General features: G+C 39.1%; 1 protein-coding gene across 9 annotated transcripts in view; it reads left to right on the top strand.

The window, feature by feature from the left end:
* Positions 1–23,856, top strand: part of LOC113163504 (receptor-type tyrosine-protein phosphatase mu-like) — a 109,038-nt gene that overhangs the window by 67,830 nt on the left and 17,352 nt on the right. For 2 of the 9 annotated variants that reach the window (XM_026362213.1, XM_026362220.1), the window contains 6 exons: positions 815–947; positions 3,847–3,879; positions 12,718–12,836; positions 14,515–14,589; positions 14,803–14,859; positions 18,350–18,540. In XM_026362213.1, coding sequence (XP_026217998.1) covers positions 815–947; positions 3,847–3,879; positions 12,718–12,836; positions 14,515–14,589; positions 14,803–14,859; positions 18,350–18,540 — 608 coding nt within the window. Of the gene's footprint in view, positions 1–814; positions 948–3,846; positions 3,880–12,717; positions 12,837–14,514; positions 14,590–14,802; positions 14,860–15,184; positions 15,212–18,349; positions 18,541–23,856 lie in introns of all 9 variants that reach the window. The other 7 variants (XM_026362219.1, XM_026362221.1, XM_033326748.1 and 4 more) reach the window with 5 other exon arrangements.

A 23,856-nucleotide genomic window follows, 5' to 3' on the forward strand; every position in this document is an offset into this window, starting at 1 on the left:
CACAATAATTAAGACCTAGATCGAATCATTGCTCGGTTGTGTTTATAGACGTTGATTAACCTGGTTATTACACCTCCTGTTTCACACTGGATGTTAACATTAGTCAGTGGTTGTCATTAGTATTTAATAGAAGGTTTTGATAGTTAATGGTTTAATTAAATTAAAACACTTAATGATGTTCTACAGGTACACTATTATTGCAGGTTAATATGAGGTATTTATTGGCGGTTGATTTATTTAATAATGTTAGTAATATTCAATGTCAGTAGTATTTAGTAGAAGTTAACTTTCATTAACTGTTTGTATTATGAAGATAGTTGTCATATGTACAAACTAATATTTCCAGTGCTTGTTAATGTTTATTGTTTGTTTGCTCATAGCTATAATGTTGGTGTCGCAGATAATGGGACAGTTGATAGCAGTAAATATTAATAGTGTATAATGTAGTAAATGTTAATCTCAGGTAATTAACATAAACAATAATTTAATAAATGTTCTAAAGAGAATGGTATAATTTAGTGATTTAGGTTATTCAAGCTAGTTAACAGTAGTAAATATTAATATTAGGTAGCATTAAATGAAGTTGGTTGATAATAGTTTCAGGAGCTGCGATGATGAAAACCAAGATCAGAAGCTGAGTTGATAAATGTTAATGGTCCTTAATGATAGGAAAATCATGTTAGTTCAAGGTAATGAACACCTTTAATTCTACAGGTATATAATAGTGGTAAAAGATGTAGTTTATTGTACTTACTGACTCTTAATGTTAATACCACATTAGTTACAGATGGTAAATGGTGGTTAATGTTTCCAGGAGCTGCCACCAGGAAACCAGAACCAGAACAGGAGAAACCATCAGATCACACTGTGACAATTGCTGGAGCCATCGCCGGCATCCTGCTCTTCATCATCATCTTCCTTGGAGTCGTCCTGTTGATGAAGAAACGGTAAGGAGCTTTCAAAAATAACTACACTCATACACACAGTAAAAGTATTTTGTACTACTCTCATGTCCAGATTCAGAGTTCTTCACAAACATAAAGTTTATGTGTGTGTGTCTTTCTACTAAATTATTTCTATTTTACTTTCATTTATTTAATCAATTTTGCATATTTTCCTTTTATAACATAAAATAATGGTTAATTGTGATGGCAAGAAACCAAAACCAGAAGTGACAGTTAATATTAATGGTTGTAAACGGTTATTAACACTACAGCATTTAACAGATGTTAGTTTGAAGTAACCAAGATCAGTGTATAAATTATTTCACTAATAAGAGTGGGTAGTAGATATTAGTCTGTGTTCAGTATTTTGTAATTGTAATTAACTGGATGTCTCACCAGGAAACATTCACATTTATATTTCACTATAGTTAGTAAGTTGAAGATAATTAGTAGTTGCTGCTGAATAAGAAACGTGTGAACCATTTTTTCATGTTTTTTACATGACGGGGATGAAATCAGGATTTCCTTCCGTCTGAGTGAGAAAACTAGTGCTGAAACATTAGCAGACAGAATAACACATGGTCTGTTGTGGTTTCCAAAGTTAGGACGTTAATAATAACTAATTTTATTGGAAACATCAATTACCAGTCAAATCTATCAGTAAAATACGATGAGCTACAGTTGAGAACAAGGCAATAATTAATTAAAATTATTTATCATGATTAACTCATACTCATTGAAAATGTATTTGACTGCTATTAAGAACCAGTATCATTAACCACTATTCATTACTTGCTTTAATTGTGATACTATTAACAACCATTTATTAGACTTAGAAATAATAATTAGTATCTGGTTTCCTGATCGCCATTAAATTCTATTAATTATCATTATTAATCCAATAATTGTCACTAGCTAATAACAAAAACTGCTATAAAATACAAAATTACTAAGTACCAGTAAGTGTTCTTGTTTCCTGGCCACCACTAATTAGTATTAATTAAGAATACAACAAATAACTTATATTAATACTACAGTCAAAGACCTTTGATAACCATTGATAACACTGATATTAAATCACTCTAATCATGTTTAGTTCTTACAAATGTTAAATAAATGTTAACAATCTGCACATGGTAACAACAGTGGTCGAGTGAGGTTGTATTCAATACAGCTGACAAACATGACAGACTGTGTACTGTTTGTACTATACTACTACTAATTCAGTACTGTCTTACTACTGTAGATCTGCTGTACTAATACTGCTATTATTTTACACTATGTATATAGATAAATGAAGTTACACCAAAGACACATACACGCACACACACACAGAGTGAGTGACAGTGAGGACGATGAGGATGAATAATGGAGCAGATTGCAGCAGTAATCACCATTAAACTGTGTGTGGACCGACTTTATTCTTCAACATCAAACACACAACCCCGCGGGGACACACACGCATACACACACACTAATATATACATAGCAAACACACGTATTTTATCCTCCACACACACAGTTAAACACAGAGAGAAAAGCTTCTGTGTTTGGAGAACGTTGAAGATAAGAGAGAAATTTAGATGAAAGAGCGTTTTATTCTTTTTTTTTTTCCAGAGTCGCCTCAAGCTGAATGGCTGAATGGCTTCAGGCTACACACACACACACACAAACACACACACACACTTCTCTAAAGCGAGTCTGTGTCGGTACAACGTAGAAAGTCGGATGCGTCTGTTAGGTCGATTGAGCTCTGATCTCTGTAACTGATATTAGAGAAAGAGAACGAGAGCAGAGGTTGTTCGGTGTCTAATGAGGTTTTTAATGTTGGCGGGTGCGTTTGATTTCCTCTTTGTGAGCAGATGGAGGTCAGACTCATTACAGCAGGAAGCTGCATGTTTAAACTCTAAAGGCTGTATCCTTCCACCACTCAGGACACAAAATAGGTCCTTCCTTCATCGCCAGAACTAGTTTGTTGTAGGACAGCGTGTTAGCACGCCCTGAACGCAGCTTTTTCCAAGAGTCTTATTCCAGTTATCTTTTATTATTTCATCAATTTGGTGTGAGGAGACAATGACATGTATTTCATCATGTTGCTTCTTTGAATTTCTGGAGAATTTCTGGAGAGCACCAGCTGGTGCCTGATGTCAGACCCTACAAGTGAGTCACAGAAATAAACCTGCCAAAGACAAACACATCAGCCTCCAGAGGGTTCTTTAACATCATTTACCTCAATTCTGAAATTCCCCAGAATTTTTCTAATGAAAATATTGTCTTTTGGATGTCTACATCCAGGTGAACATGTTGCATGTTTAATACAGTCAAAGTCACTGCCTCGTTTTCATTTAAAAATATGTGAAACCTTCACAAAAAACATTAGTTTAAGGAGCAGTGTCCAACAAAATGGTGTCCAAAAATGAGCGACGGTTTACAGCTATAAATATGTAACCAGACAGTATGGAAGCAAAATTAATTAAAGTATAAAAAGTAAAAGTAGTTAATCACATAATAATTGCGTGTGCAGAAATTATTCTTTAGTGCAGCTTTATAAAAACAGTTTCTAACCTTGTCGTCCTTCGACATCAACTGACTCTTCCGACAAACTGCTGTAACCAGTGTAGATTACAACACATCCTGTCACGCTCCGTCTTTTTGTCACACATTCACCTCGTTAACCAATCAGCTGTGCCCTCTCCTTTTCACACTTTGATTGACACCTTTTATCAGCCAATCACCACTCTCCACTTCTCCACCACCACCACCACCACACACAATAATTTAACTCATCTGTTCTGTTTTTTCTCTCCGAGACATTAATCTGTTGTTTTTCCTTTTTCTGTTTTTCTGTTTTTTCTTCCCCTTCATTTCATCCCTCCCTCTGCTCCGTCCCCCCACCACTCAGACGAAGAAATTATCACTCCTACACTTACTACCTGTAAGTAACCTGTTTGACCTCTGACCCCTCAACTGTCACTTTTACCCTTATCAAACACCTGAAACCCTGAGCTCTGGATGTGTCCTGTTTGTTTCACTGCTTCCCCCGAAACCTCTGAACCCTGACCCAGCTAGTCCTTGACCTTTACCTCTGACCCACCCCACCCTCAGTGTCTGACATGTTAAACCAAAGCTATCTTTTACTTAACTCTTGACCCTAAACCTTTGACCCCCTGACCCTTTAACTTGTGACTACTGGACCTGATCTTGAGGCTAATCTGTAACTCACCTCATTAATCTTTTAGACCTTTTACCCTCCACAGCCTGGTAGCCCTTGACTCCTTAGCTTTGACCCTTAGTACACCCCTTGGTCCAGTCCCTGAAATGTCTCATGCAGACTTAACATGAGACTGACCCTAAACTAAACCCAGAGCTGTGAACCTGGACCTGTAACTCCCAGCACATCCTGCATCTCACCCATCAAACCCAGAGAAACCTGCAGCCCTGACCTTTGACCGTAGCCTTGTGTGTTACTTGTATGTTAATGTTTGAGATAAAATCTCTAAACTACAAACATTTTGACTTGAATGTTTAGCTTGCTGCCATAGAAACTGTTTAAAGAAAAAATAAACCGTGATGCAACGAGGAAAGTATGTTGGAAACAGACACAGTTAGAGGTCAGATACTGAGGAAAGAGCTAAAAGGGAGTCATCAAGCGGGCATGAAAATGACTCCAGGAAGGTGATTGAGTATGTTGATTTGTGTCTGCTGGATGATGCATGCTAACATGTTAACATGACACAAATGCATGTAAATGATGTGAGTTGTGAGTTTGGAACCTGATACTAATCAAAATGTATGAGTATTTAAAAACATTTCAGAATCTGAACTGTTTCTGTGCCAGAATCAGACCCATTGAGCTGAGATCTGCTTCATATTATGTTCCCATCCAAACATGATGCTTCTTAGGTTCAGTTTGTGTTTTGGTTTTCCTCATTTGTCTTATTTTTGACTGAAAAACACATCTGTGTTGGACTCATCACTTCTCTAGTTCCCATCAGAGCTACATGAGTTCATATTTGTTTGGCTTGTGGCACCTTCTATCGTCCCATTGCACTTTAAAACCAGGTTTTCTTCTGTTTTCTGCTCAGAAGTTCAGGTTGTTTGGAAAGATGCAGGAAAGCTAATGATCAGTTTTAACAAGTGTGGTGTTTTGGGGCAGCAGTGCCTTCTGGCCACATATCAAGGTGTTCTTGGACAAGACACTGAAACCCTATAGTAGCACCATCATCTACTGCAGCTGTTCGACAGCAATTACTCAGGGGAATCCGTAAAGTATATTGTTAAATATTATTCTTTTATTCCAGCTTCAGTTTCCATCCCTTCCTGTATCTGAACAAAAGTTTAAGTTAAGTCCTCCAATCTGGCTTTAGTTTCCTCCTCCTGACGGGTTTACCGCTGAATGGATGTTTGTGTTTCCTGTTTCAAACTCTGATGAGAGAAATAAAAATACAACTGTTTCCTCCACAAACCCAGTGAGCTGGATCAGAGAAACCTGTTTCCCTCCAGGATAGGACTGAATTATACGAACTAACGCCTCCTCAGGGAGACAGGAAGTGCTCGCTACTCCTCCTCAGGTCGTTGGTTGAGTGTGTAACAACTGCTCACACACTTTACAATGATCCACAGTTAGAATAAAAAACAGAAGATACAACATGATCAAGTTTGCTACAGGTAAACTATACACGACAACAAATGACAGAACAACCTGGAAACACCAAAAACAGTTCTATGAAATATGAGTAGAGCATCTGTTAGTCTAGCCAGTGCCTTGTCAGAAAGTCATACAGGAAAAACTTTAAATGAAATAAAATTTTCAGAGGTCTCAGACAATTTCTGTAGTTCTTAATGTCTCCAGTGCCTCTGCACCAGCGTTATCTATGGCCAGAGGCATTATGTTTTTGGATGGTTCGTTCATCTGTCCGTCCACAACATCGAGGGAATGCTTAGGAAATTTCTTCAGTGATGAACTGATTAGATCTTGGTGGTCAGAGGTTACTGTGACCTCACTTATCTCCCATTCCCACCAATTCCATATCTCTGAAACACCTGGGAGAAATTTCAATAAATCTGGCACAGACATCCTCAGGCAAACAACTGCAATGCAGTAATTGGTTGATAAAGTCATACGTAGTGTGGTGTGACTGTGGAAATGCTATTGAACTGTGTGGAGGTAAATAGGAAAAACTTTGACATCATTCATTCATCCTTTCAGTCAGTAAAAGCATTCATTATTATACATTTATTCTAAAGTGAGGTATAAACTCTTCACAGTTTCTGCCTGTTAAACATGATCATCTCTAGTTCACAGTTTCTGTCTTTGGCCTGAAAATAAAAAATATAAAATTACCTCAATAGGGGACTTTACAAAAAACTCTCAGTACAGTACAGGGCAGGATGGGACGGGACAGGACATGGGCAAAAGTCTCCTGATGATGTTTTCCCCCATAGACACACAGAGGGTTTGATGGAGGAGGCTGTGCTGTATGGCTTAGTGTGTGTGTGTGTGTGTGTGTGTATGTGTGTGTGCGCGTGCGCAACGGAGCAGGGTTAATAGAATTAGCCGGCTGTAATAAACCTGTCTGATCAAATGATCGTTACAAGGCGAGAAGATACGCCCACACACACACTTCCGCGCACACACACACACACTGACATCCTCTCCTGCTAACAGCATCGTCCTGTCACTCAGTAGATTAGCATAGATTAGCCTTGACATGCATCTGTGTGTGTAAGTGTTGCTAAATCAATCAACCCCTGACACCTCCATCACGACACACACACACACACACACACACACACAGACTGTGTATGAAAGGTGGTCTGTTGCTGTGTTCTCTCTGTGTACAATGAATTTACCTGCTGCTCTCTGTATATTCACTAGTTCCTATGAAGTGTGTGAGTCTATGTGTGTGTGTGTGTGTGTGTGTGTGTATTGGGGGAGAGGGGTATGCAGACACAGTTTAACGAGAAAATACTGAGTCTGACGAGGAAACGTCCACACACGTTTTTTTGGTCATTTTGTGTCTTTGTAGTTTTGAGTCTTCCTGTTTCTCTTTGTGATCATTGTTTTTTTTGTCTTGAATATCTTTTTTTGTCTCTTTGCATCTTGGATTTCAGTTCTTTGCACTTTCTTTGGGTCTTTTAGTTTTTTATATTCCACAGTCATAATGTGGTTTTATTAGCATTTTGTGTCAATTTGTGGTTATTTTTCTTCTGTTTGTTGTCATCTAGTGTTTTTTGTGTGCATATGTCTGGTTGATAAGTGGTAGTAGAATGTCTTTCTTCAAATGGTTTTGAATTTTATTTTTAAAATATTTTTTGCTTTTTTGGTCACTGTTCGCTTCGTGATTCTTTTGTTCTGAGTCCGTTTCTTCTTTGTCTCTCATCTTGAGGCTACATTATAGTTTGGTATGAAACATTTTGCATTTCTGAAGAATCCCGTGTTTCATTATTAGCAGGTTTTTCCTCGGTGAACACAGAGTTAGTGTTGCAGATGTTTGTTCAGGTCTGATTCAGAGAAGAAGAAGAAACGCTGCAGGTTCTTACTGTCTGACTGAAACACAGAAGAAGAAAAAGGAGGTATGAGGGGGAGGAGGGCAGCACCTCGCCTCAGGGCGCTTTCACCGTCCTCCATCTTAACCTCCACTAACACACACACACACACACACATACACAGCTCTTACTGATGTCTTACTTTTGAGTTTAAAAGCCTGTTTTTATATTTATTTATATATTTCAATAGTTTTTTCCTTTTCCATTTTCAGGTCAGGGTTAAACTTGTGTGTGTGTGTGTGTTGTTGAGCAATCAGACAAATGGATTTTTTTTTTTTTTTTTTATTCATACACTCGGAATAGAAAGAGAGAAAATACGTGGAGGTTTTAAAGTGGATAGAGTGTTTTTGAACATCCAGATGATGGTAGATGGACAAACGAGAGAATGAAAAGATGTTTCTGTGGTTTAAAGATGTTTTTCCTCTGCAGTGGTTTTAGAAGATATAGATAGATTCTGTACAGATAGAGGTAAAATAAACTATCCAAAGATAAGATGAAGAAAACAGACAGAGATAGGTGGTAGGCAGATAGATGTAGGAGTGAGGTAAAGATCTCATACGTACAGATAAAGATGGACAGAAGATGTTTGAAATAAAAACAGAAGGTTAAAGATAAAAATGATAAGAAGAGATAGAGCTGACATCAATATAGGTAGAGACATAAACAATAGAAAGAGGTGAAGAAAGATGGGGAGGAGGTAAAGGTACAAAGAAAGAAGAACAGATGGACAGAGTTAAAAAGATAAACTAAGTATACATGATAGAAACGGAAGAAATACACAAAGATGAAAAGATTCTGATTAGATAAAGAAAGAAAAGAGAGTAGTAAAGAGATTTTTGTGTGAAAAATATAGAACCCTTGAAATAAAGACAGTGAGTACTGATTTATTAAGGTCCCATGTATGGAGTACAAAACTGTACAATCTTCAAAACGTGCATTTCATTTATCGGTGATCAATAATTAAAGGTGCATGATTACTGAAAATCTGTTGATCAAAATGAGGAACAATTCTCACATTTTGTGTAGATGCGCCAAATGTTAAATTCTTTAATTTCTCTTGTGCATCATACTCCCCAAAATAACAGCAAACAGATTGCACCTGCCTTTCAGAAGTTCTAAATTCAGACGCAATCCCAGTCACCGCAAATTGCTTTCAGGTTTGATAAATCACATTACTTGTGTATTTGCATTTTCTCCTCCCTGTATTTTGCGCATTAGGGCAAAAACGCCCCACTTTTGCATATTTATCAAGGCAGAGACACAAAATCCACAGCAAAGTAAATCAGACCCACTGAGTACTGATATAGATGTGGGTTCAGGGAATAATTGAAGCTGTGAATATCTAGAGATACATGCAGGTGATGTGAGGGGCAACAAGAAATGAGTCCAAGCAGCCACAGCTTTGTTTTTCCGAGTCTCTTTGTGTTTGAATTGTGCCAGAAGACAAACCAGTGTTGTCACGATGTTTCCTCAGTCTCCTCTTGAGATCACTAGTGCAAACATTCTCCAGGTGATGTAGTCACGTCCCGATAATTCTCAGCCTGTGCAGGTCTCTGCTAGTAGATGTTCATGAGGACTAACTGTTTTACTCGTGACACAGAGGTTCAGACATGAGACTTGACTCTGCAGCTGTGTGTCACCTTTCAACCTCTACAGGTTCAGAACGAGCTCAATTCAGGGGAAAGTTGATGACTGTGGATGAAGTTCTGCAGTAGCTGGTCTTTAGTGAATCTGCAGTTCTGTTGAGAGCCGTTGTTTTCTGTCAGATCCTCCACAGCCAGATGCTCGACCGTGGTGACACTGATGGTTTGTTTTTACAAGTCTTTCTTTTTTTTCTGTCCTGGTTACATAAATCAGCAAACTGAGATTGTTACCATCAACTTTGTTTATAGTTTGTATCACTGTGCTTTAGTTTTTGCTGGAATAAACAGGATCTGATTGGCTCTAGTGGCTGTAGCCGCACTGCATCAGAGGACATTTGAATAAACTTAACCCTTCACCCCACTGGAGGGTCCATGGCTGCAGATCTGACTCTCACTGACAGTGAATGGCAGATGTTGCTGGACCAGGTTTTTGAATGTGCATGTGTGAATGTCTCATAGGAAAGACTAAACATTATGCCAATATCCTGTGGCACGGGGTAAGAGACAGTAGAGCCTGCCATGTCAGGAAAAACTGCTCATCAAATGTTCGGCCAGAACAGGAGATAAATCAGAGCTCAGCACAGAGCTACAGGTTGACGAGAGCCAAGCTGCTGCCACCTTCTTTCTGCGTGAACATCATGTCGGTAAAACCTGGGCTCCGGTTGTTCGTCTTTGTTCTCCTGACATCTACAGTGGTCTTTGCTTCAACATCATATATAAGGATGTTTATACCACGTGTGAATCACACACACACACTGTTTCTTTTTTCTTCTCACTGTTTTGACTTTACAGTTGATCCATGACAACGAACACACTTGAGCTTCGGGTTTTTTTTTTTTGGTTTTTTTTTTCTTGCGTCTGAATTGAGGGCAACTGCAGACTGTGTGTGTATGAGGACAATCTGTCATCCCTCGCTCCAATGACTCCTCTCTCTCTCTTTCTCTCACCCTCTCACTCTGATTGGCTACTCGTCTCTTTGTTGCTTCTGAGGTTGCTCAACATCTAGTTTCTTTTCTTTCAGTCACATAATAAACCTGCTGTACTTCATCGTTAACTCTTAAATGCTCCCACTCATTCAGCCATTTACAGCATTTTCTCCACATCTTGATGCATATACTGTACAAGCTTTGGGCATCAACTTCACCTAAGACCAATCTTTGCGGCAACATATGTGCAGCGACCTGCAGAAAATATTTCAAATGATTTCTTTAAGATGCTGAAACATCTGAAGACATAAGGAACAAGACAGAAGCTAAAGTAGAAATTAAAATGGGAAAAAGATAAATGTGGAAAAAGATAGAAAGGGGAAGTGTGTGTGTGTGTGTGTGTGTGTGTGCTGTTTAATAGCTCATATATTTATAAAGCAGAACTAATTCATGAATATACGACTGCAGTTACAGCAAAACCTTCACACGTCTCATCTCCAGTTTGGTTACAGCTCATTAAAAAAAAGCTCCAGCTGTCATACCACCTTAAAATCTTACTGAATAATACAACCAGACACATAAAAAGCCACTATTCCACCTTAACTAAGACAACAAGCTACTTCTGACCCTTCATAACATTAATCAAAATTCTAGAAAAACTTTAGTATTGAATAGTATACTGTCTTAAAAACTATTTCAAACCTGTTCATGCTCCTCCATCCAATACCGCCTTAAGAGAATGAAAAACTAAATAATACCATTTAAATTAATTAATCAAATTAATTTAATTAATCAAATTAATTTAATTAATCAAATTTAGCTTATTTCTTCTCATGTTGCATTAATAGATGACAATGAAGGTAACTCTTATCCTATACTCCTAACACTAAGGGAACTTGCACTGATACCACGTTAACTGAGAAAACTGAATGCTAACCCTCTTTCATACCACCTTAACCGAAAAATCTATCTTTCCAAATGACATTTATACCACCTTAAATCATGGTGGTACCACCACTTAATCATGTTGTATTCTGCTTACGCCTCCTAAACAACAGCAATAAACACACCCAGACCACCTTCACTAGGAAGATCCATATTGTGATCTGCTCATACCACCTTAAGCTACAGATGTACTACTTTAACAGAGACATTAATTTGAATCCCACTCATTCCACCTTAAGAGGCCACGTCCGCAGAGTCAGTTCTAAATAAACAGCAGAGCACATTAGTTACTGAGTGCCTCAGGGTGAGAGGCACCGACAGAGAACAGAGAGCAGAGCGAGAGAGAGCTGCAGGTTTACTGTCCCCTGAAGAAGAAGACGCAGTCAGTCTGATCACAGGTCAAAGTAACTGTTGGACGGATCCTCTGACTGTTTCCACACACACCGTTCTCTGCACACGCAGGGAAAAAGAAACGCTGACACACAGTTCAACACAAAACCCACATAAATGGTAAAACTACAAACACGTCTGTGGTAGAGAAACATCAAGTTCAGGTGAAACAGTTTTAAAATGTCTCGGTCGAACTCACAGTCATGAACTCCATGATTTTATCAGCTCTGTAGCTGTTTAGCCTCCAGCTGGATCTTACTGTGGTTTCCAAGAAAACGAGATGCAGCAGTTTTTGGGTTCGCACTGGGCGCTCCATCGTAATCGCTCCTCTGGTCTCCACAGAGTCCTGGCAGCTGCAGCCGGCCTTCATCACTAAGCTGCTCTTTATGTTTATATATAATGCATCTTAACCAAATACCTGCACTGAACTGGACTTAGAGCTAATGTTGGCCTAAAATCATGCTAAACTAACACTGTAAACACTCAATTTTATTAACTTTCAAAAATTAAACCATATATATTTCTGCTGAAACACGAAACTAATCACATCAGATCCACTAAACCCTGATGTTAAATCACTGATAAATCCACCTTCATGTCTGCAGTACGGAGCACATGTTAACAGTTCACGTGCCACTGACCTGTGATCAGAGCAGCTGGACTGTGACTGAAATTACTGTGATTTAGATGCTAGAAACCATCTTTCTACAGCAGCTGTGAGCTGTTTTCACTGCAGATCATTAGATAGAATCAGTTGGTGTCAGGGCAGGAGCCGTGTTCAGACTGGGTCCTCTCAGCTGGGTTTAGAGTTGAGAAGGCTTTCAGCAAAGATCAGTATCAGGGAGATTTTCTAGTCCATTACACATACATTTATATTTTACATGTGTCTCTGGTTCCTGCTGTATAAAATCACTCTGCTTTAAAAACTTAACAACTATTTTCTACCATAAAACTTTCTTGTTTTTTAACACACACGTTGGACTTTACTTTTCCTGTTGCAGTGACTCATGGATTCAAAGCTCTAACAGCTTTTGAGTTTTTGAAAGAATGTGTCCAAATGTATTTTGTGCAGCTTTTATGGGTCAGTGAAGGTTACAATCACTAAAACCACCGAAACACAAACTGCATGAGGAGAAAATCTGTTGTCAGCTCACAGCAGCAGTTATTCTCCATGTTTTGCTCCTGGTCACGATGGGTTCTTTCTTCCACACACAAAATTAGTTTATTCATTGATATGATAATCACACACTGGTGGTGGATGCTTTTTTCAAAGTAAAACAATTTCTGACAAACGGGGTTTCGTTGTCTTTGTCTCTGCAGGAAGCTGGCGAAGAAGAGGAAGGAAACTCTGAGCTCCAGACAGGAAATGACTCTGATGGTCAACAGCTCCCAACACACAACCATGGTGGACACACACACTCACACTCTGAACGGACGCAGTGAGTACACAAAGACGCACACACACACAAAAAAACAATGTGCTGTGTAACTGACAGAGGCATAGAAAACAGATTCAAGATTCAGGTCAACCTCACGTCCCCGAGTTTTTTTTATTGATGGATCAAGTTTGTCAGTGACACGGATCCAGATCCTAAACTTGTCACATGCACTGATCTGAAGCTTCTCCATTACGTCCAACACATGAAACATCCTGGTCTCTGCCAGGGTGAGACAGACACCCTGCCATTTTAAACAGAGTGAAGTATGAAAGAATAATGATAACTATTTTTGTCTTTTACAAACAGATTTAGTTTTGTTTAGTTTCCTGAGGCAAATAGTTGGATTTTCATTTTCTGAAAATGTCTGAAAGTTTTCATATTACATTTCATTTTGTATATTTAGAAAACCCTGGAGGAGGGGTGAGACAGACACTATGGAGAGATAAAGGAGAAGACAGAAATATAAAAGCCTCGAGATGAGAAACAATAAAAGAGAAAAGATGAGACACATGAGATCAGACATAAAGGACGTGGGAAATGATGAAATGAGGAAGAAAACATTTTCAAAATCCCAAAATTTAAAATGAACGAACAAAACAGAAAAAGAAAACAAAAAAATGAGTAAAGACAGAAATAAAATGAGACCAAGCAGCAGAGACGATAAAGTATGACGCACAAGAAACAAGGTAAGATGACGACAAGATAAAAGAAAAGAACAGATGAGGTGACGCGAAACAGAACGAGTCAAGACCAGAGAAACAAAGAGACAAATGAAAAAGAGAGAAAGATGAGACAAGTGAGGTGAACTGAGACGAAACAAACAGGCAGAAAGGACGAGAACATGAAGATGTGTGAGACACTAAATGAAGATCACACAGTGTGATCACCGACAAACTGCTGGTCTTTAATGTTTTATTCCACACAGACGCGTCTGCCTGCCGTAAACACAACACTGATGAATTCACAATCACTCGTTTTATCTCCCTCTCCTTCCACGTCCTCTTCTCTGCGTGCTGCCGCTTTGTTCTGTTCTCAGTCGCAGCTTTAACAAGTTTAGTGAAAGACATGATGATGAGGAGAAGGAGGAGGGGGAAGAGGAGGACTGCAGGTGAAGTGACCTCGCGTTTTATCACGAGGTGACGGACTGTCAGAGAGGCAGCCAGAGGGGGGAGAGAGCCGGGTGACGGAGGGATGATGGAGGTGTAGAGAACGGAGGAGTCGACCTTCCCTCAGGCTTTCACCTCCTCTCAGCTCCTCCAGCAGACGCTCAGTCTTTTACTGTTTCTTTACTTTGCTTCTGTTCCTTTATCGCAAACCTCTTTTTTCTCACCCTGCTGCTGTTTAACCTTCAGCTGTGTCTTATTCTCAGTCAGAAGAAAAACAAGACTGAAACCAGCAGCAGAAAAATTATGATTTTCCACAGAACAAGCAGCTGAATTCAACTCATTTAGTATCATTGTGCCAGGGTCTTCACTGTCCCAGTGAAAACAAGTTGAACAACACATTTTACGTGTCACTAATGAACAAAAGTGAAAGAACAATGTGAAAGATGGACGAATAGATGTGAACTCATTAATTCAGCATCTCATTACACAACGTGCAGCTCTGATGTGACTCAGAGATAAGACAGACATCAGTCTGGAGACGTTAACACTGTGTTTTCTTTATCTGTGTCCAGCTGTGTCATCTCCGTCCTCCTTCACGCTGAAGACAAACACCATCAGCACCACTGTCCCCAACTCCTACTACCCAGGTAACCAGTCAATTGACAGCAGTCATTTTCAAACAATCAAATTTTACACTGAGGTGATAAAATGCAGCAGAAGGAAAAAAAAAAACTAAGACCTACTTTAAAATCCAAGGACTTGGATACTGTGTTATTAATATGTGGTTTATATGCACACTAGCTGTTTGTAGATCCTTCTGTACCTGGATGTTTTGGTTGAACATGTCTGACATTCAGCAGATCACATGAGACCTAATGTGCCTTGGCTCTCCTCTGGTGGACTGGTGATCAATCCAGGTACACTGGTCTGATTCTGTGTGCTGATACTAATCTAAATCCGGGCTGAACCCTGTGCTGCTGACTGAAGCTGCTAAAACCCACCTTCGTTGAGCTGGTGTGAAAAACTGGCCCAGATCAGCTCACGTCTGTGTGCCGACATTCAGCCGAGCACGTCAGGGTTTGGCCACAGTGAGCCCGACTCAAGCGTATGTGTGGGCTTTGGTGTGTGTCTGACTTTTCCTTCTACGTTTATGTCTCCTTTGTCCTGTCTCTCTCTCTCTCTCTCTCTCTCTCTGTCTGTCTGGTTTTCTGTCTGTCTGCTGCTGATGTGTCCTGATGGCAGATCCCTTCGTACCGACAGCCATACTGGGTGAGACACTCTTCCTTTCCTTCCGTCTGTAGGACAGAAAAACAAACCTGCACAGGTAGACAGACAGTGAGGAAGTGGACAGACAGGTGAAACAAAGAAGAGAGAGACAGGTTAAAGGGCAGAGATGAGGATGGAGAGAATGATAAAAGAGAGAAAGAGAGAGTGATATTCTGGCTTCCATCCATCCCTGCTTGCTTCTCGTTCAGCTGTTTTAATTTTTTTTGGGTTTGTTTTGTTTTGTTTTTCTTTATCCAACCTTCATAATTAGTTTGGATTGATTTAGTATTTTTAACATATTTTTTATATATTACAATATATGGAGTTTTTATTTTTTATTTAATTTTTTTTGTCACTTCATTTTTAACTTTTTTTTTGGTCATTTTCTGTTTTATTTTTCTATCAATTTTATTTAATATTTTTTAAATGTCTAATGTTTTAGGTTGAGTTTTTTATTTCTATTTTTTTTCTTTTACTTAATTTTTGATTTTATTACTTATTTTGGTTATATTACAACATTTTTTTTGTTTGTTTGTTTGTTATTTTTTGTTTTATATGGAAATAATGGTGGGCTTCACTCCATCCCCACATCCACAACATTCCTGCGTGTCGTGTTGACGTCACGTCTGTCTGTGACCTCCAACCTCTGCATGGACACAACACGGCCACGTGGACTGGGGGGAGGAAAACTATATATATAAATATATATACTGAAAACAACAGAGGAGGGAGCCAGAGGTCCTGTTACTGTCTGGACGTCCTGGCTGTGATTCTTGGATGTAGCAGATGTCGGCGGATTTTCATGTTGTCCTTATTTAACGTAAAATAAGCAGGGAGCTGATATAATAGAGAAAGCTGAGCTAAGCTAGTTAGCATTTGCTGTTTAAAATATAAAAATATGATAAAATATTTTTTTATCATCATGATATAGCTCATGACAAGAAAATTGTTCGTGCAGGCGATTATGTTCACATTTAACCGAAACAGGCAGATTAATTAATTAAAGCACAATAAAACAATGTTCCGGGGAACAATTAAAAAAATATATTATCATTGAGATGTAAATTCAAAACTTTCTACTAGTAAGTTAGAAAAGATTTTACCTTATTGTGATTTAGGACAGTGGCTCAATGTATTGTGAAAAACAGTCTTAACACCTCACCCTCTACGATCAGTCGAACACAGTTACTGATTTGTGTTTTGGTTGCGTGCAAACTTAACTTTGTAAGTGTAGCCTAACAAACATGTCCAGACATTTAAAATATCCCTTTAGTTTGAACATGGATACTAAATGTGCTGCTAGGCGTGTGAAGGAAGGTCAATTCAAAAAGTTATCTGTGACATAAATTCCTGTTTCTCCTCTCTCCTCAGACTAGCTAAAATCTCACCAGGTCAGGTTCTGGCATTAGCCGAGACTAAGACTCCTACAATCAGGGTACAGTTAGCCATGTTAGCCAGGTTAGCTGAAGTGCGTGCTGCTAGCTGTACAATCCCAGGAGTTAATTTTCAGTTTGATTGATGCTAGATGTATGTTAGTATTATACTAGCTTAGGCCCAGGCTAAAGCTAAAGCTAAAGTTGTTGCTTATACCCTGTCTCCTCTCTCTTCTTCTCTTCTATCTTTCTGTGTAAAGTGCCCATTAATGGTAAGTGGTCAAATTTGGGGCTAATCAGGGGACTCATGGTTGGGGGGTCACCACTGTACATGGAGTCACACCCACCACCTGCTGTGATGTCATCAGTTAGTGTGGTGATGCCTCATTTCTACCCTTCTGTGAAATTGTGACATCACAATACCCCAACTCCTCCCACCATTTCACCTTGAACCAATCAGGTTTCAGCTCTGGTCATCTGTCTTTCTCTGATTGGCTGCTGTTATTCTTGTCATGGTTGTACACCCAATCACGAACTGCCACCTCCATCACATCTCCCATCTCGCCATGATTGGTTGGGCTGTTTGGTGTAGAGAGTTTCTGATTGGTCAGTCAGCCCCAGGCTAGCCAATAAGAACAGAGTTAGAGAGTGTAGTGGAAGGTACGTCCACCAAATCGTTGTTGAAGTGTTCACAGCAGAGTCCTGGGTGGTTTTTTTAAGCGTCGAAGGTTGAAGGCTTACCAAAGAGGTTTGTTTTGTTCTAGGACTCTGAAATCTATGCTCTTTTCACACTGCAGCTTCAAGAACTTGGACCACATCTGGACCAGCACTCATATGATGGTGTACTGAATCTGGTCCAGTACTTATACCATGCTGTACTGTATCTGGACCGACATTTAAGTCCTTTTGTAACCAAATTCGCTGAAAGCACTTTATATCCGTAAGATTATTGAGCTGTAATCAGCAGCTACAACAGCAGTGTGAAAAGAAACCAATCGCCATCCTCTCCAGTCATGTGATCTGACATCAAGTGATGTGTGTGCCATTCATTTCTGTTCTTGTGGTATCAACATGGTAGCTGTAGATGTGGACCAGGACTTGTTTCTGTCACATCACTGAACAGATGAGTGATGAAAACAACTAAATGTCATCCTAACTCCCTTTCTGGATCAAATTTACAAATGTGGGAACATCTGATACTGTGATGCCCACATTTTGTCAGATAATATGATCTGTAACTTAGCCGAGGGCCACTTGTCAACACAAATTACACAATAACCACAGCAAACAAACGGTAATTACAGATTACAATTCAATCTTTACTTATAATTATTATAACTTCAATGACTTCGATACTTTTAAAGACGACTTTAGGTAGTGGTGTCACTGGACTCACTGGACAACTTACAAAACAAGGTATAACACGTTGACGTGTTGGATATAATCACGTTTATTGTGTAGAAAATTTAATTGAATGTAATCAAAACCCAAACTCCAATAAAACAGAGAGGAAACTGTTATAATTTATTCTTGACCATCAAATCTAAACTTGACATGATAACAACAGAGTATTTTTTGATAGATTGATCTGATTCCTTCTAAATTATCAGATGAGACGGTCAGTCTAGTCCGGTCCATACCATGTTGACATGTCATGTGAGTCCTGTCCAACATACAGTACATCATGTCTGCTGACTGCTGATACAACCTGATTTCTCTTCGCTCTTCTGATTCTTCTGTTTCTCTCTCCTTATGATCTTCCCCCCAGATGACAGTCATACTATGACCAGTGAAACCAGTAGCCTGGTCCAGTCCCATTATAAGCAGCGAGAGTCAGAGCGAGAGGCCATACCCTATCAGACGGGTCAGCTGCACCCAGCCATCCGAGTCGCCGACCTGCTGCAGCACATCACTCAGATGAAATGTGCCGAGGGTTATGGCTTCAAAGAGGAGTATGAGGTGAGGACCACCAACAACACTCAGGCTGGAAACAGCTTTTCTTCTTTTAGCATTATTATAGCACCTTGAAATGCCCAAATGTTCTCAGTGATCATGTAAATGCAGGCAAATGTAAAGCCGATAAAACCAGCTCCAACATTAAATTACAGCTGAAGTCCTGACGACTCAGAGGTAATAATCTAATATAACGTCAGTCACAGGGGACAGTGAGCTCTTCTACTAATGATACCCTCAGTACATTCTGCTGATATCACATCTCAAGTACAGAGAGTATTCACAATACAAGCGGAGCTTTTTATAACTGTGGTTTTGGTACTTTTATTTAAGCAACATATCTTAATACATCTTCCAGTTCTTGCTTTGAGGTTAGTTTTGTGTTGAACAGTATCTCTGTGGCAAAGGATGAATATTACGATGAGATCTCTTGGGCATTATTTATGGTGATATTAGATGTTGGAACTGTAGTAGTGTTGTGGCTGGTTGCTTAGGTAAAGACATAGGGTGCGTCTGCTGTAAGCCAACAATGATTTCCAAACAATCTATCAGCTAAAAATATTAAAAATGTTTCATCCCAATTCTCCACAGTCCAACAAGATTCTACTTCTTGTTTTACTTGAGTTCAATATGATAGACGAGAAAAAATCTGAGACACATAAATGAACTTGTTAGTTAAATCTTCATTATGGACAAATATGATTGGAACCACCACATAGTTTAAAAAACAGTTTAATACATGGTCATTAACAAAGGAGGCAAGCAAATGCACATCAGTTGCATTTGGCAGGAATGACCTGCTGCACATATTTTGTGGCTCATAAACACCTCTGCATGAAGTCCTTTTTTTTTTAATTCCACCTAATTCTAATTCCTGTGCACAATTTTGAGAGCTTGTCTACCAGCATTAAAGTCACTTAAACTTCCAAAGTGGATTCAGTGTCTGTGCAGATTTCCTAACAATGTAGTCGAGTGAAAATGGCCACTTAACTAATTTCATTACTGATAATGTCTCTGTTTGTGTTTAGAAAACACCGTAGCTGCCTCCTTCCTCAGAGAAGTTGCTCCAGAGACGTTACAACATGTAGATGTAGTGTATTCAGTCCCTCCTGACGTCGCTTACAAATGTTGATGAACGATTTATACAATGGATCTCTCTAATTTAAAATGTCTTCTTAATCTCAGGTCTCATCACTACTGTGTCATCAGTAATCAGCAGCAGCAGTGATTAGGTAGAGATTGAGATAATAATAATAAAAAGACCAGTGTAAACACAAATAATGTTCAGCCACAGTGGCAGCCTCCGTGCATCCGGTGGAAAGAGAGTGTGTGTGCACTGCACATACGTATTTACCCATTTTCATCACTAGAAACTTACTAATGGATGGTACTTACTTGAACACACTGACACACACACACACACACACAGAGACACACACAGACATACATTATAGATTGTCCCCCAAGCTAATGGGCCAAAATAGGGAATGGCTGGTGCTTGTGTTTGTGTGTGTGTTCAGGTCTGGTTGCCTGCTAGCAGGCTGCCCTCAGGGCTAATCCATTATACATACTGAGCACACACACACACACACGCACACAGTATTTTCACCCTCCATTTGCAGAAAGTTAGTGTTGAGGAGTTCTTCCAGTGTTTCTGTCTCACTCTCTGTCCAAATGTCTGTCTGTTAAATAATGATGACATTTCCAAACTGGCCACGGACACAAACAGGAATCACTCCCAGTACGTTTCCCCGTGCACCAGTAGCTCATTCGACTCTGGTCGGGTTTTTGTTTATGTGTTGTTCTGACAGAAATCAGAATACTGCAGCAGCTAAACCCCTGCTGTAGGGTTCTGATGAGCTCTGCAGTCAGAACAACCAACCACATGATCACAGCATGTTTAGGCAGCTATTTATTTTGCAGGTACATCATTTCAGAACAACTACCTAACGATTTCCCAGAAGATTCTCAGTAATAACTGTGTAATTTGGTACAATTACAGAGAAAATTGCAATTTCATTTGAAGAACAGCTTCATTTAAACATGGTGTTGTCTCATTTTTACACTGTTTACTGAGGCTCAGAGTACTACAGTACAGTCTTATGAATAAAAGCATAAAGACAAAATGTTTCATAAAGCATAACTACAACATTGTAAAATAAGCTACTAACTGCCCAAAACATACAGTATTATATTAGGTTATTCACTGAAAGCAAAACAGAGGAGCTCATACTGATGACAAACAAGTGATGAATAAATTAAGTCAGCACTCAGACATTAAACAATAGGGATACAGTGAGAGAAAAGTTAGAAGGAAGAGGACGAAGTAAACAAAGTGTGTGATTATTCTAGACAAACAAGAACAAAATATATCTTGCCGTTTGTAAAACAACCGACAACATGTTAACAACTGTGTCTTAGAAATACTGTAAATAGTATCGGTCATATCTTATTCTTTTAACAGGTAACCAGTGTAAAAATCATGACTGACATAATTACCCACACAACTAACCTTGGTAGTTGTAATTTAAATAAAGACCATACTGCCTGATAAATGTGTTTGAAATGTGAGACAAACGTTTGTTATTTTGCTTCTGCCCTGTTTACATTCATATAACATGTAGCTAACACAAGAGCATCGTACTGCACATTAACATTAACGTGCACTTGTGTTAACATGTTAGGTTAATGTTCGATAACCTGGTTAATCTGGTTAGTGACGGTTTTGTGGAGACTCGTTCAGCTCAGAATCCTCTTTTCTTTCGCCCTGATCAATTCTCATCTTTGCACTTATTAAAACGATTTCAGTAATTATTAATTCATACATGACTGTGCTGCACAGAAAGACATGAGTTGAAATTAGTATCAGCTCTGACCGTCACATAGATCCTGTTCTGTGGAGTTTAATTATTGATCAGACACTTGAAGTACTCTGATTACTTATGTTTACAGTAGTACGTTAAGTTGAGCTGATGAATAACGAACAGACATCCAGCTGAGTGCCCCACTGATGATTGTTATCTCCCTGATCCCCTCCATGCTTCTCGTTTACTAATTAATCTGATTGGACAGCTTAACGAGGTAAGAACCCTTCTTGGTTTTCAGATTGTTAACATACTGTGTTCTTGTCAACTACATTAAAGACTAGATGGTAGTTTATGCCCAGAACACACGTTAGCACTGTAGCTGAATGTCTAACTGATGTCTGTAACTTAGACTCACATAGCTCCAGTTTGTGGCTGCATTGTGTCTGAGATTCACCACACATTAGTAACCATCCTCTAGCAGAGTATGCGCAGTGATGGCTGAGAAATATACAAGGTTGTCTAAAGTCGCGTTGTGTTGCTTTCGCATATCCTCTAAACCTCTGTCTTCTGTCTGCAACACAACAAAAACCTTCTTTCGAATTCTTTCAGAGGAGCTTTTGAAATGACCCTCAGTTTATTTCTCAGACATCAACAGCTATTTCTCTTGTAGAGAGATAAATGTTACCACTGTGTGTAAGGCACAAACTGGGGCTTTCTGTACACTTCTTCCTGTTAATGTCAGCTTCCCATTCTCTGCAGCTAACAGCCAAACGAGCATGTTGGTTTGATCGAAAACATTTCACCAGATGCTGTTTGTTAATGTGTTTTTGGATCAGTGGTGTTTGAGAAGCAGGAAGAGGACAGTTTTCATTTGTGCTGAGAAGATAAATAACAGACAGACACGAAGATTTAACCCTTAAAACACAGTATTAACATTGTTTTATCACCTCATCACCTTTAATTTGATTTGATTAACTGCTGACATTAATGACCTTTGACCTCCCTCCCAAAAGGTGCAAGTCTTTAACATGCTCAGTCACTGTTAGGTAAAACTAATTGTATGTGTCATTACTGACTGATGATGACGTTAATCTGATATTGATAAAACAAGGTTCACATGTTTTAAATGTACAGTGAGTGTGTATTAAACTTCTACATTGTGTAAGCTTCATGGTTCAGTTGGACCTGATTCTAAAATATGACGGCTTTACTCCCTGTTATGACCTTTCATCCGGACACTTTCTCCACTTGTAAGCTTGTAAAGAGTCCGTTAAAATTCACGAATGACAAAGAAATTGGTTTTCCAGGATAAATCTACTTGGGAAATTGGGGAAGTCAGCAGAAGTCTACACATTCAGATGTTGATGTCGGTAACATTGTTGTGTTCTTCCAGTCTGTCTGTATAAATGTGAACATACAGCCACAAGAAAAAGTGAACATTGAAATATGATCTGATCGTCACCAAAGCCACAAATACCAAATATCAAGTAGGTGAAACACAGTTATGATCATTCGTGTGTTGATTGGACACACATTAAACATATGAACTGATGGTGGAAAAAGTAAGTAAAACAAAGTGTGTTTTAATAACTGGTTGTAAAACCTTTGGCAGGAATAACATCAAACAGTCTTCTCTCGTAGCTGTGGATTAGACCTGCAGAACGTCCAGGAGGAACTTTGGACCATTCTTCTTCACACAACTGCTTCAGCTCAGAAATATTCTTAGGATGTCTGGTGTAAACAGCTCTCATGTCATTCCACAGCATCTCGATTGGATTGAGGTCTTGACTCTGATTGGGCCTCTCCAAAAGGATTTGGTGTCCCTGTAGTAGGTCTTTGATGTTTAGGGTGCAGTTTCTTGTAGACAACAACCCTAACATTAGGATACCTTGTTAAAGATGGGAATTTTTTTCCTTTCATGATGGCTAACTTTCCAAATCCAAGACCATTTTCATGTTGGTAGGTAGTTCTCTTTTTACAACATGCATAGTGCTGCAAACAATTCAACCTTCATCTCATCTATCCACACACCTTTTTACCAGTAGCATTATGGGGTTTTAGACTGGTCTTTACCAAACATGAGGTGTGCTGCAAGGTTTTTGAGCTGAAGAGAGCCGGTTACACCCGACGTCGTAAGAAAAAGGCTGAGCTAAAGCAGTCCTGTGAAGAAGAACGGTCCAAAGTTCCTCCTGGACGTTCTGCAGGTCTAATCCGCAGCTACAAAAGAAGACTGTTTGATGTTATTGTTATTTTTAACCAGTTATTAAAACACACTTTGTTTCACTTACTTTGTCCACCATCAATTCGTATTTTTAATTCGTGTTCAATAAACAACGATCATAACCATGATTTACCTATTCAGAAATATTGTGTTTGTGGAAGTTTGTGTCTTTGGTAAAGATCAGATCACATTTCATGACCAATTTATGCGGAAAACCAGAAAACTGAAAATAATTTGTGTACTTTTTCTTGTAACTGTGAATGCTGTTATTCCTGCGATGCTGGTGGACGTCAG

This window comes from Anabas testudineus, chromosome 2, assembly GCF_900324465.2.
Source record: "Anabas testudineus chromosome 2, fAnaTes1.2, whole genome shotgun sequence".
Classification (NCBI taxonomy): domain Eukaryota; kingdom Metazoa; phylum Chordata; class Actinopteri; order Anabantiformes; family Anabantidae; genus Anabas; species Anabas testudineus.